The 14377-nt window shown below is 43.0% G+C and overlaps 1 protein-coding gene across 1 annotated transcript in view; it reads right to left on the reverse strand.

Moving 5' to 3' along the window:
• Positions 1-14377, reverse strand: part of PTPRT (protein tyrosine phosphatase receptor type T) — a 582983-nt gene that overhangs the window by 270822 nt on the left and 297784 nt on the right. The window contains exon 7 of the mRNA XM_088674576.1: positions 4910-5203. Within this exon, the coding sequence (XP_088530702.1) occupies positions 4910-5203 (294 nt within the window). The remainder of the gene's footprint in view (positions 1-4909; positions 5204-14377) is intronic.

A 14377-nucleotide genomic window follows, 5' to 3' on the forward strand; every position in this document is an offset into this window, starting at 1 on the left:
ACTGGTGACTGGGAGCGGCCACCGAGACCTACACTGAAAGATCTACACTGGCTCCCAGTACGTTTCCAAGCACAATTCAAAGTGTTGGTGCTGACCTTTAAAGCCCTAAATGGCCTCGGTCCAGTATACCTGAAGGAGCGTCTCCACCTCCATCATTCTGCCCGGACACTGAGGTCCAGCACCAAGTGCCTTCTGGCAGTTCCCTCGTTGCGAGAAGCCAAGTTGCAGGGAACTAGGCAGAGGGCCTTCTCGGTGGTGGCGCCCGCTCTGTGGAACACCCTCCCAACAGATGTCAAAGAGGAAAACAACTACCAGACTTTTAGAAGACATCTGAAGGCAGCCCTGTTCAGGGAGGCTTTTAATGTTTAATAGATTACTGTGTTTTATTTTTCTGTTGGAAGCCGCCCAGAGTGGCTGGGGAGGCCCAGCCAGATGGGCGGGGTATAAATGGTAAATTATTATTATAAAATGCAGCAAAATAATTCTATCCCCTGTACTGCCATTGCCCATGGGCTGTGAGGCCTAGGTCTGGGACCCTGCAAGTCCTGGGGGTCCTCAAATGACCCTCAGAAGCAGTGGCAGATGTTTGGGGTGGCAATGTATGCAGTACTGTAGGCCAGTAACCACCACTTTCATTTATTTCCTGGTGTGGGGAGATAAGTGGGTGCACAGTTCATGGAAGCACCAGAGAAGGTGGCTCCAGAGTCCAGCCACACCCTCATTATCCTCATTTCTCTGGAGTACCTCTGGGTTCCAGTGTGTCCAGAATTCTAGGAAAATGAATATATCAGCCATGACTGAAGCCGTCTGTCTTCAGCACTTACTTCAAGGGTAGGGAATCCTTTTCAAACCAATAGCCACATTTCTTTCTGGGCCACCTTCTGGGGTCCACATGCCAGTGTTGAGCAGAGGCAGAAGCAAGAGCCGGTGGAAAATCAAATGTAAATTTTACTTTTATACAGTAGACTAGTGTCTATACACACACTCACACACCTCTCTCACTCTCCTCCTGTGCAAATAAGGAGCACTGTCATGGTTTATTGACATATTCCAGCCAGGCAACAATACTTGGGTTACAAAGCAGGATGAGTGTGGGCTATGGCATGAGGAGAGAGGGTGTTATCTGAAGTGAGTCCCAAGGGCCAGGCAGAGAGGCCACCCTCACAGGTATACTTGGTAGGGATGTGGACAGGGCCTTCTCGGTGGCTGCTCCCAGGCTTAACTCCCTCCCTAAATATGTTAAGACTGGCTCCCTCTTTGCTGTCTTTCTGCTGGCAGGTGCAGACTTTCTTCTTCGAACAGGCTTTTGGGAATTGACTGCCTTTAATGAAAGGGTGGCTGCTGTGCTGTTTTTTATTGTAACAGCTGAAATTAGGGGGGAAATCAGGATAAAATTATATGTATAATGATAATGATAGTAACTGCCGAAGTCATACTTAGGGAATGGTATTTATCATGCTATTCTGTCTTCAGAGCCAATAACATTTAATCAATTGTATTGACATAGGGAGGCTCATGATCTGAAACTGGCGAACTTCCGTCTCAATTCTCATTCTCATCAAAAAAGCAAATAATGTGAAGCGTGACACTACCTAAGTGAAATCTCTGTGATGGTGATTTTTTATTCAACAATAAAAGACAGGTGACAAGTGAGCAAATGTCAACCTATTACTGTCTACGTGACTGTTTTCCACTACCCAATTTTATATTTAACTGTACCAATGCTAGTTAGCCTGTGCAAAGGTGGGCTACATCCAAATGTTGTTGATGACAACATAAAAACCTTTATTATTTTTATTATTAAAAATACTGTTTTTATTCATTTTCATGGCACAGAAGATAAAGTTTGAGAAAACAATTGTTACAACAGTGAAACCTTTATTAATTTATCTGGATTGCTCTCTTATTAAGAAGCGGACCTAACAGGTGTGAGTGGGAAAGTTTGTGTTTCCTCTAGAAAACTCTGAGATTTCAATGAGTGTGAGATTTGAAATTCCTGTAGTTTTTCTGTAATTCAATATTCTTATAAATGTCCCCGTTACAGTAAAACAAATGTTGAAACATGGGTTTTCTTCTCTATGAGAACCAGACAAATGCTGGAAATTTTCCCTTTTATGGCCCAAACTTAAAAGCACTAAATACTCCCGGGGACAGGGGAGATTAGACACTAATGTGGAAAGTGCACGAAGCACAGCAGATGCAGAGTAAAATATCAGATTACTTTGTAGGGCATGCATATCCTGTCATTTAACTGTCATCTCTTGTGAATAGTGAAGTCTCACATTAAAAACTGTGAGCTGTGGCTGGCAACCAAGTCTCAGCCGCAAGTCTCCTGTTTCATAAAGCAACCAGCCTCCAATCTCTAGCAGCTTTGACTTTTCAGAATCACTCTGCTTTCCACTAGAGTCATTTGAAACAATCTTTTACAACACAAAATTTGGCTTCAGGCTGTAGGATTTGACAGTGACTTCATCGTTGGGAGGATTTGCAGAAGATGAGACAGGCATGTTCTCAGATAACGAGCCTGTTGGGATGATAGTTTATTTTTTTCACCTTTTTTGCGCATCTCACACCACCAGCAACAGTGATAGAAAACCTGCCCTTCCCCTCTAGCTTCTGAAAGCCACCTGCTGATTACTGCCTGTAATACATTAAAACAAAAGCAAAACAACAACAACAACAACCCCACAACCCCACACCTGGGTGCTAAGAGGAAAGACCTGAGCTATACTCCAAGACCACCAGTGAAGCAAGATTGGGCTCAAAGTTTCCACAGAGTTTGAGTTGAGGGCAGAAGTGGCCACATTCAATTCAACCAGCCCATCCAGCCATCCATTGCCTCTTGAGGGTGCCCCTTTGGGTGCACTTTCAAGGCCTACAATTTATCCAGCAATATGAGAAGTGGATTTGCTTCCCTTCCCCACCCTTTTTATTTTGCAAATGATTATTTAAACTTTTTTTAAAAGTCACCTGCTTCCCAGAGCTCTGGCTGTTACTGTCTCCCTCGTTCTTTTCTGGAGTGCCACTATAAAGATGATAGCCTACTCATAAACAGTGTGAATCACTTCTCCCTGTCTTCTCCAAAAATATAAAGGTTTATTCTTGGCTACCCTATGTGGTTAGGGAGGAAAGTGCTTAACCATGAGTCTGGTTCAGATGGTATACTAAATCAATCAAACCAAACCAAACCAAACCAAACCTTGGCTTTAGTTTAGTTTAGCTTAGCTTAGTGTGAGAGCAAAGAAGGCCAGGGATGAGCAGAGTGGCTACAAGGATCTCTCAAGTAGCCTGCAAGTTTGTGTGGTCCCAGGAAACCGTAGTTTGACATACCACAACATGCAAACCAGGACGGTGCATATTCTGAATGTATGCTTATATTCAGGCCCATATAGAGCTTGTCTGAGGCCCAGGGTTGGGAGTCTCTGGTTGACTGGGAGGCATGGGGGTGTGCTTAGCATAAGTCCAGCAGAACCCTGGCAGTCCCACACACTGACCCAACTGGCTTTGCCTTCTGAGGCCCAGGACAAGTGTACCCGGCTGCCCCTTCCCCCACCTCTGCAAGGGCCTGTTTACAGTGCTTGGTGTTACACTGCAACTCTCCAAATTCTCATGCTACTGATACTACTGACATAACAATGAAAAGGTAGCAGAAGAAGCCCCGTTATTTTGTCCTTCATGTTCATCCATTAAAACTATCCATAAACCCTATGCAGTATGCATAGCTGTCAAGACTCCCATTTTCCCTGGGAAATCCCCATTTTTCCAGCTGTTCCTAGCTGAAAAAACGGATTTTTTTGTTTTCCCCCGGGTTATTCTGGCACGGCGGCCATTTTGGAACTGGGCGGAGCAAGCTCAGAAGCAACTTTTGATGCTGCTTTGCCCAGTTCCAAAATGGCTGCAGTGCGACTTCTGGTGCAGCGGCCATTTTGGAACTGGGCAAAGCAGCATCAAAAGTCACTTCTGAGCATGCTCCGCCCAGTTCCAAAATGGCGGCAGCGCTACTTCCGGTCTGCTATTTCCGCCCTGGTCCCTTATTTCTCTGACAGCAACTTGGCAGGTATGAGTAAGGCGAATGTGTCCATTAGAGTGCAATGTTGAAGTCCCACTATCAGTTTTCTACACAGAAACCATAAATTCAGAAACAGGATATTGAGATGCCAAAGGACAAGCTGGTTTAATAGTGTTGTATTATGTATTATACATGACATGCACCGACTCTTCTTCCCATCACAATGAGAAGACTCTTGAAAGAGCCCTCCAAGAAGTGGAAGTACAGTGAAAAACTCTGGTCAAAAACCCTGTTCTCTGACTTCAGTCTTGAGGCCCAATGATTCCCGGTTCTTTTTTAAAGGAAATATAAGAAAAGAGCAACCCACATCACTCACATTGCCATGTGTTCCTTCTCTCTTTATGTGAGTGACTGTGTGTGTGTGTGTGTGTGTGTGTGTGTGCAAATCAAAATGGAATACACCAATGTGATTACAAAGCAGAGTCATTTATATTGTACCACAATTCATATATTTTAAACTTTTCAATATATTATAAACAGTGCTTTTGTGAATCTATGTTTGGTCTCATTGACGGGCAGTATTTCAATACAAGTAGGAAAATGAGAGTACCCCTAAACATTTTTTTTAAAGAAAAAAAGCACTGATTATAAAACAACCTGAAATTATGGGATAGGGAAGGGCAAAAGGTCATAAGCAAATAAAATGAAATACATATCCTATTTCTTTTTTAAAAAATGGGGGGGGATTATGCAGCAGGCAGTGAAAATACAATAAGAGTGGGGGAACTTACTTGGGCCATATACTACATCTGATTATTTGCTCAACAGAAAATCAGTCTTTACCATAACATGCCCCTATTTGTATGACACTCACAAAGTCTTAAAATCAATATGACTTACCTGCACATTTTGTTCTTGTTGTGAGCGGAGGTCCAGGAGGTCCAGTTCCTCCTTCTCCAGGTCTGGTAAGAAGCACTCTGATCTCATACTCCACATCGGGGTCTAGATGCCACAACTTGTAATTGGGTGAATCAACAATGTGGGTTTCAGCCCAGTTCCCATTGGTCGTACGGTACTCCACTTCTTTCAGGATGATAGGTCCATCTCCAATGATGGAGTTGGCATTTGGCTTGATCCATAGATAGGTGGCTCCAACTGCTAGAAGTTCTGGAGGCGCAATAGGCGTGGGAGGTTCTGCAAGCAAGAAGAATGGGGATATTTGTGGGTGATGGGCTCTTGGTGGTGGGGAGTAGATGGGTTGTCATTATGCAATGCAATGGGAGCAGTAGACCACACACAAGAGTTACTATCCATGACACCAACATTAAAATGGGCAGCCAAATTTCACGTGCTAATGAGAGAATCAATACTGCTTTATTTTGAAGAAAGGGTTCAGATGAACCCTGTTTCTTTATAAAGAAGGGTTTTTGGGGGGGGGGGGTTTACCATCACAGAAAAAGCCACGTCTCTTGTGCCTGTCAGCTGAATCAGCCTTACAGATGTTCAGGTCCTTGGAAGCAGGTCCAAGTACCTTGCCAACCCCATAAGGGTTCACATTTGTCCTTAAAAGTGTTCTTAAAATAGAGGGTGGAGGAAAGAGTCCATATGAAACAGCATCATGGAAAAGGTTCTCTTCAGTCTACAACAGAGTAGTTGCCAACAGTGCCACCACTGTTAAAGCATCATGTTCACTCCATGCGAATCAAGAACAAGAAAAGTTTTGCAACTTCATATTCAAGGGCACTTAGCTAAGTCTTCAAAATGCTTATGGATTTCATGAGAAAGATCTCTATTACAGCATTAGGAGATATGAATCAGATACTATTACTTTTGTGGAAAAATGGAGAGTTAATAAAAACACATCTCTTCAGCACCCTTTGATAAAATCAATGTAACATCTACAGTCACTGCCCTGATCATTTTTATTATTGCTATTTTATTGGCAATCCATTTACACTTTGTGAACCTTCAAAGTATTGTCTGTAGTTTGTGGGACTGAAAACGTTAAATGAAATGGACATTATTAAGACATTATTTTCATTTTCTCTGGAAGTTTTCTTTACTAGTTTGTTTTGATTTTATTTTTTACTCTGTCCTGGAAAGTCTCAATGCATTGGGTTTGGTTTTTTTTTTTTAAAAAAAGTTGCTGTTGGCACTTCTGGGTTTGTGGACAAAGAACTCTGGGGTTTTTGGTTTGTTTCATAGCTGCCAAGTTATCCCTTTTTAAAAGGGATTTTCCCTTATGCTGAATAGGCTTCCTCGCGAGAAAAGGGAAAACTTGGCAGCTATGGTTTGTTTGTTTGTTTGTTTGTTTGTTTGTTTGTTTTTCTGAATGCATAAGCCAGAGTCAGGTTGTTCTGAGTGAACCCTCTGGCCAGTGGGACACTGGAAAAGATGTTATCAACTTGTAACATTCCATTCAGAACATTATAAATGTATCGGCAGTTTCTCAACAACTGTCTGGCTTAGGTTCTGAGTTGCTGGGGTAGCTTCAGTTTCCCTACCACACATATGCCTTCATCTATAAACATACAGTACACAGAATTTATGCCATGTTGCATGGCACATACTGCCCCATTGGACAGCACTCTTTGTATAGCACAAACTCTCCATCAGCTGCAAAATTTTCATATTAGAATGAAGGCTTGTGACTGAATGTTGGTCAACATGTCTCACAGGCTGCAGACAGGTGGAAGCTTGCCTCTCTTATGGATAGCTTGGTATTGAAGCCAACCATTAAATCTGAGGACTTCACTTATTCTTTGGAAGGAGGCCCACAACACTGTTCCCCAGAAATGTTGAGGACAACCCTCAACAACACATTTCACTAAGATCTTTCTGTAAAGAATGGATGGGATGTTTTGCTGCCAGAGGCAACCCCACCCCTCAATACCACCTCCTGCCCCTGGAGGCACCCCCCACACACTGTTACACCCCTCCCCAGTCTCCAGTTTGTCACTGCCAGGTGTTTACCACCAATGCATGCTCACTTCCACCTCCTGTTCCTCCTCTGCTGCTGCATCCACACCCTGCCACTGTCATGTCCCCACCACTGCAAGCCACCTGCTGCCATGCTCCTTGCCATCAGCACATTGGGCTTTCCCAGCCCACCTCCAGGCAGAGGAGGAGGAGGCACAGCAGTGGGTGAGCTATGGAGGAGGTGAAGAGGTGAGGGGGTACAACTACAGCAGCATAGGAGCTGGAAGAGGAGGAGAGCACCCAGCAGTAGTGAACATCCAGTGGTGTGTCATGAGTGCCCAGCAGACGGAGGGCTGCAGTGCCTCTGGGAACCTGCCATGCTGAAGCAACCACCTTACCATGCCTAATAGGTGGGCTGGCCCTGAGAATGGATAGCCAAAAATCCTTTTCTGAGAGTTGTCATTAAGTCCGTCTACTAAGGCATTGGTTGCTTGCAGACATTCACAGGTGCAATTGGCGTCTCAGTGAATCAAAAAAACTGGATGAGTAGATTTTGTGCAAAAACTTTATTTTTTTTGAACAACCCTGTGGGCCACATTAGCCTAAGATAAGATGACCAGCCCAAGGTCACCCAGTGACCCAGTGACATGACCAATTAGAGATTTGAATCTGTTTCCCTAGGCCCTGAGCCAGCTCTCTAACCACTACAACACACTGGCTCTGTTTTATGTGGCTAATCCAATATGAGGGATTCAGCATCTTTGCATAACATGCCTCTTCACATTTATCCCATGCTAACACCAAAAATGCCCATCACTATGTCAAGTGGGATTTCAAATGTGCCTTGTAAGTTGCAATGACCCCTGTAAGATCCAATGTCCTCAAGGACCACCTCTCACTATATGAACCAACCCAGACTCTGAGATCATCACCAGGGGCCCTTCTTCGTATGCCCCACCCCAGAGAGTCTGGAGGGTGGAAACAGTGACTCCCCTTTGTGAATACTCTCCCCAGGGAAGCTTACCTAGAGCCTTCCTTAGGTGCCAGGGAAAAGCATTCCCCTTCTCTTATTGTGATCATTGGGTGAAGGGTAGTATGGAAATGTAATAAATAAATAATAAATAAAAATAAATAAATATCCTGGATAGAATAGAGATAAAGCCTCCCTATACACAGACACAGAGCTGATATGTATTATCTACTGTCAAGCCTGAGATCAGGCAAATCTATTTGAATCATTTGTTGTTGTTGTTTAGTCGTTTAGTTGTGTCCGACTCTTCGTGACCCCATGGACTCATTTATGCTTACTTATATTTGACATCCAAAACCACGGTCAAGTTCAATGTGTGGAGTTGGGGGCAGGAGAGAAGCTGACAATAACAAGCTTAGAATCTCTAGAGAGCAAGACTAAAATAAGCATGCTAAGTAATATATATATATATAGTCAGATAATTAGATCAGAAAAAAGAGTGCTGTTTACATGAGGTTATACAAACCTAGACCTACACACAGAGATAATTAATATGGCTAATTGAGCCATGAATAATGATAATGAGGGTTCTATACTTCCAAATGAGTAACCAGAAAGTTGCCAACCAACTGGGGGGGGGGAGATAAACAGCATGGCCATTTACAGTATAAATATATTTCTCTCCTGCCAACTGCTAGTGAAGGAAAGTTAGTTCCTCTCTCTCCTACCATCATTACCTCCTTTCCCTCCCACCTCCAAAATGATATTTTTATCTAAAGTATTTCTTTTTTTAAAAAATAAAAAAGTACATGCATCCATTGAGAATGAAAGAAAGTTGTTGTTTATTAGCACATGCAATTTAACGTGTCCAGTGGTGGCAAAGAGGAGGAAGCGATGGTAGGTGAAAATGACAGCTGCTAAAATTTCTTCCCCTCCCTGGGGGGGGGGCGGTGTTGCAGGCAGGCCACGTGCTCTCCCCATGCACAGGAGGGGCATGATGATGCCGCCCGCGTCACAGGAAGCCCCCGGCTGCGTCACGCTCCACGGCCGACCAATCCAGTTGACCAGGGGCATGGCTTGGGCCATTTAAGCAGCCGCCCATCTGCCCCTCCTCTTTAAGGGTATTCTGTTGAATGGATCCGGGGATGTGGATCTCGTCTGAAGCCCGAGTATGGGCTAGGGCCATGCCACGACCCCAACGATGACCCTCAGTCGATGTACATCAACAGGGCTTCTCCTACTGGTGGTTGACCCTTACTAGACTGCCTGCATGGTGGGCAGGAGTCAGATATAGTCGGTTCAATTCCAGTGCCTAAGACAATACCACTCACATTCTGTAACCAATAAAGTTGTGGCCTTAATTATCCCATTAACCCCAAATACTAGTGTCTGTGTGTTTTATTATTCAACAAATTGGGGGGGGGGCTTGAAGAGTAACTCACCTACACTTTTTCATCCAGCCCACTCTGGGATGGTGGTAATAATTGAGCGAGGAGCAGGAAGAGGAAGCAGCTGAGGCAGGTGGCAAGGAATAGAACTTCCTAAGACAAAAATGGGGTACCGGCAGAGAGACACTGCAGTGGATGCGGAACCAGCTCATATCTCAGCAGCTGTTGCTTTTGGTAATCTTTTGAATGCTTTTAAATACCTGGTTTTAACTGATTTTTAATCAATAATTTTCATGTTTCGTTTTATATTTTTGTAAACCGTTTAGAGGGCTTTTTATTACAATTGAGTGGTACACACATGTTTAAAAATAAACAAGGTGCAAAAATATTCAGAGGCGCCACAGACGTTCTCACAGGTAACTTTCACATTTTTTTAAAAAATAAAAATTTGATGATGTACTAACAGAAACTGGTTTGGTTTCACTAACATAGAAGAGTCTATAGGTGGCAAGTCTACCTAATAACTGGCTTACTCAGTTGAAATAGTAATTTGCTTGTAATTTCTTAAAATGCCATGCATTTCAGTAAGTACTGGAATCTTCTATTTAACTGATTTGTTAGAGCTAATTTTCAGTGCCACTGAAGTCAATTATGGAGTTAACACTGACATTAACTGAATCATAATTAAGCATTTACACTTGCATTTTATCACATAATATATTAAAATAAAGCTATGATCTCAAGAAACTGCAACAGGTCCACTTGCTGATAGCCTTTATCTTGCACAGTATACAGATGAGCTGCCTGCTCTTGTTCTGAAAATGCTATCTTAATTACTCTTAATTGTCCTCCTCAATAATTAATTCTAAATGTATTTTAAGCAATGTTATTTACTACAGGAATTAAAACTGAGTTAGCCAGGTCACCATAATAAAAAATAGCCCTCTGAAAGGCCTCTACTTTATAAAACTTTGGAAGAATGCCAGGCTAGTAGCTGAATCTATTGCATTGTTCTTGGGTGTCCAATGAAATGGGTATTCTAGGGATCTATCCCCTCCAAAATGCAAGGAAGACATGCTAGAGAACCTGCTAAAATACTTGTTTTGCTTTCCATTTCATTGAGAGACAGCTGCAGCACTTTCACTGAAAATGAGTAAAGCACAACAAGAGACAGAGCAAAACAAACTAGCAAAGCGCTGGCAAGGCAAAGCACACTCCAATTCCAAGTCCACCATCAGTAATTTCAAAGTGGGGCACCAATTTTGAAAGGATGAAATTCAAGGCTCAATCTAGATCCTGTATTTTAGCTGCTGAATCATCCATCTAAGGGGACATGGCATAAATGATACTTTTTCCCCTACATTAGTAAAGTGGAAAGCAGATGAATCTCATGCGCACAATCTCATGTGTAAAGAATATGCAAATGTATTTTATAGACACTGAGAATCAGCTTCCACCAGCAATTTCCCAATGTAAGTACAAGTGATAAAACAGACATATGTACAATCTTTACAGATGGTTGGGTACCCCATACCCCCATTCCCCGATACTCATAGGGAAAACATGTGTGAAGTGTATGTATAAATTGCACTTAATGCTCTTCTATAGATATAGTCAGCTTTTCAATGATGCAATAAAACAGCTGTATGCATGAAAACAGGACCTTCTCATTACTGATAGGGATGTTTCCAACCACAAGATCATAGAATTGGAAGGGACCCCAAGGGTCATCTCATCCACTCTCCTGCAATACAGGAATCTCATACAAAGCACCCATGACTGTTGGCCATCCAACCTCTGCTTAAAAACCTCCAAGGAAGGAGAGTCCACCACCTCCCCAGGGAGTTACCTGTAGTTCCATTGTCTAACAGCTCTTAATGTCAAAAAGTTCTTCCTGACTGATTTCAGTAGATACTGACTGCCACTTTAAGAAAACAATTCGATATTGGTCCAAAGCACTTTGGAAGCTGGCAAACTTCATTTGGGGACTAAGTCCACTTCAAGAAAAACATAGCTTTGTTCTCCTCTTCCATTCACTATTGAGGAATTTTTTAAAAAGCTGTAACTCTGCTTTCTCTTTTGATGGAAGCAAAATCAAGCCCGTGAAACTACTGTACAGGAAAACTCTGTGGTAGGGACCCATGTTTTCCCCACCTCAAATCATCCATGGATGGCTGCCTAAGCTGCTTCTACTTCTTGTAACAGGGGGTGGGGAGGGAAGCGTGAGAGCAAGAGAAAGACATCCCTCTTGCACTAGGCTTGCCTGCCCCTTGAATGTTGCTGCCTGCATAGGAGCATGAACATGCTGCTAGTGGTGTAGTGTCTTGGATTTTCTCCCTTGCTCATTTGCTCCCTGCAATGCAGGTGGATGGTTTAGCCAGGATCCACTGCCAAATGATCCCATACATTACTATGTTTTGCTGCTTCTGCCCACTAATAGTGAAGCCAGCCTCAGGGTGGAAGGGAGGGAGACCTGTAGCAGCTGCATGTCATCATGTTGGTGCTGACCTTTAAAGCATGTTGGTACTGAGCTTTAAAGCCCCAAACGGCCTCTGTCCAGTATACCTGAAGGAGCGTCTCCACCCCCATCATTCTGCCCAGACACTGAGGTCCAGTGCTAAGGGCCTTCTGGCGGTTCCCTCACTATGAGAAGCCAAGTTACAGGGAACCAGGCAGAGGGCCTTCTCGGTAGTGGCACCCGCCCTGTGGAATGCCCTCCCACCAGATGTCAAAGAGAAAAACAGCTACCAGACTTTTAGAAGACATCTGAAGGCAGCCCTGTTTAGGGAAGCTTTTAATGTTTAATAGATTATTGCATTTAAATGTTCTGTTCTGTTGGAAGCCCCCCAGAGTGGCTGGGGAAACTCAGCCAGATGGGTGGGGTATAAATATATTATTATTATTATTATTATTATTATTATTATTATTATTATTATTATTGTTCTTGTCTCCAATGATGATATTGTATTTCATAGTGTTGTGGCGAGGACCCAAACAGGAATTTCTGGCCTCAAATGACATATCTTATGTCCTAAAAGTAGAAAGGAAATTATTTCAATAGGGGTTACTTTCAACTAAGATTGTGGCAAATTCCCCCTGCTTTATGATAGGATATACACACTTGTATGCTTGATCTAGTTCACAATACAAAAAAAAAAATGTGTATTTGTCATAGCCCCACTTAGTAGGTCATTTCAACATAATGGCTAATCCATCACTTAGAAACAATAACAAGACATGAAAACAGGGATGCTAGAAATGATGACTAGTCAAGTAGACAAATCCCTGTATAAAACATTTGGATTCATGTCAATAATGGAATGATTTGGCTGCTTAGCAGGAATATGCAATTTCCTTTTATAGTCAGCCATGGCAGAATAGCAGCCAGATATATATTTCAAGAGAAACTAAGTAATCTTAGAAATTACTGATTAGTGCACATCATTAGATCTATAGAGAACCGAATAAAGATTAGGTAAAACCGCTTCTGAAAATTAGCCTCTGTGATACATTACATTCTGATACCAGCCCAATCAACAATGGGTGTCACACGGAAAATGCCAAATGAAGCCTTAGAGGGAAGCATTATTCCAGCAGGTGCCTCTCCTCCATACAAAAGCCTACAAATCTTTATTGCTTTAAATTAACAATATCTCCACACACCCATAAATCCTGCTAGTGGCAGAAACTGCAAGATGTGATTAAAACTAGGGGCAACAGCTCAGAGAACAGAGCAAAATGTGGCCAAGGGACAAATTCTCATAAGGAAATGCTGATTGGTATCAAGCCAGACAGTGGGAAAGCAAGAGCTCTGAACAGAAGACTAGAGCCACAATTATTCTATCAATCATGATGGAAACTCCATGGGGACCTCAAATGCTAAGTGCACCTCTCTAACAATATATTTTATAGGCCCCATCCCACTGCGTAACATGAGAAGCAATTACATGACCTGATGAAACATTATAATACAGTTGTGCAGCATCAAATCTGCAGAGACACAGCTCAGGACATGATCAAGGGTCTTCTGTCTACTACCCAAATGAACAAACTTGTCACTCCATAGTTTTAAGTTTTGGCACTATCAAAATAGGTGGACTCCAATCTCAGCATATAGACCACCAGTACCCTAATTAATTTCTTATCCAACTTATGTAATACAGAAAGTGACGGCTATTGACAGTCACCTATGGACAGATTTGCAGACAACATCATTCTGGTGGTAATTATGCATATTAAGGTTTTGTAATAGAATCATAGAGTTGGAAGAGACCACAAGGGCCATCCAGTCCAACCCCCTGCCAAGCAGGAAACACCATCAAAGCATTCCTGACAGATGGCTGTCAAGCCTCTGCTTAAAGACCTCCAAAGAAGGAGACTCCACCACACTCCTTGGCAGCAAATTCCACTGTCCAACATCTCTTACTGTCAGAAAGTTCTTCCTAATGTTTAGGTGGAATCTTCTTTCTTGTAGCTTGAATCCATTGCTCTGTGTATGCTTCTCTGGAGCAGCAGAAAACAACCTTTCACCCTCTTCTATATCACATCCTTTTATATATTTGAACATGGCTATCATAATAATAATCATAATAATCATAATAATGCGAGATGAGCGCGCAACCCCAGAGTCGGTCACGACTGGACCTAATGGTCAGGGGTCCCTTTACCTTTACCTATCATATCACCCAGGGACCCAGGTGGCGCTGTGGTTAAACCACTGAGCCTAGGGCTTGCTGATCAGAAGGTCGGCGGTTCGAATCCCTGTGATGGGGTGAGCTCCCGTTGCTTGGTCCTAGCTCCTGCCAACCTAGCAGTTCGAAAGCACGTCAAAATGCAAGTAGATAAATAGGAACCGCTACAGCGGGAAGGTAAACGGCGTTTCCATGTGCTGCTCTGGTTTGCCAGAAGCGGCTTTGTCATGCTGGCCACATGACCTGGAAGCTATACACCGGCTCCCTCGGCCAATAATGCAAGATGAGCGCGCAACCCCAGAGTCGGTCACGACTGGACCTAATGGTCAGGGGTCCCTTTACCTTTACCTATCATATCACCCCTTAACCTTCTCTTCTCCAGGCTAAACATACCCAGCTC

The sequence above is a fragment of the Zootoca vivipara genome, chromosome 7, assembly GCF_965207765.1.
Source record: "Zootoca vivipara chromosome 7, rZooViv2.hap1.1, whole genome shotgun sequence".
NCBI lineage: Eukaryota > Metazoa > Chordata > Lepidosauria > Squamata > Lacertidae > Zootoca > Zootoca vivipara.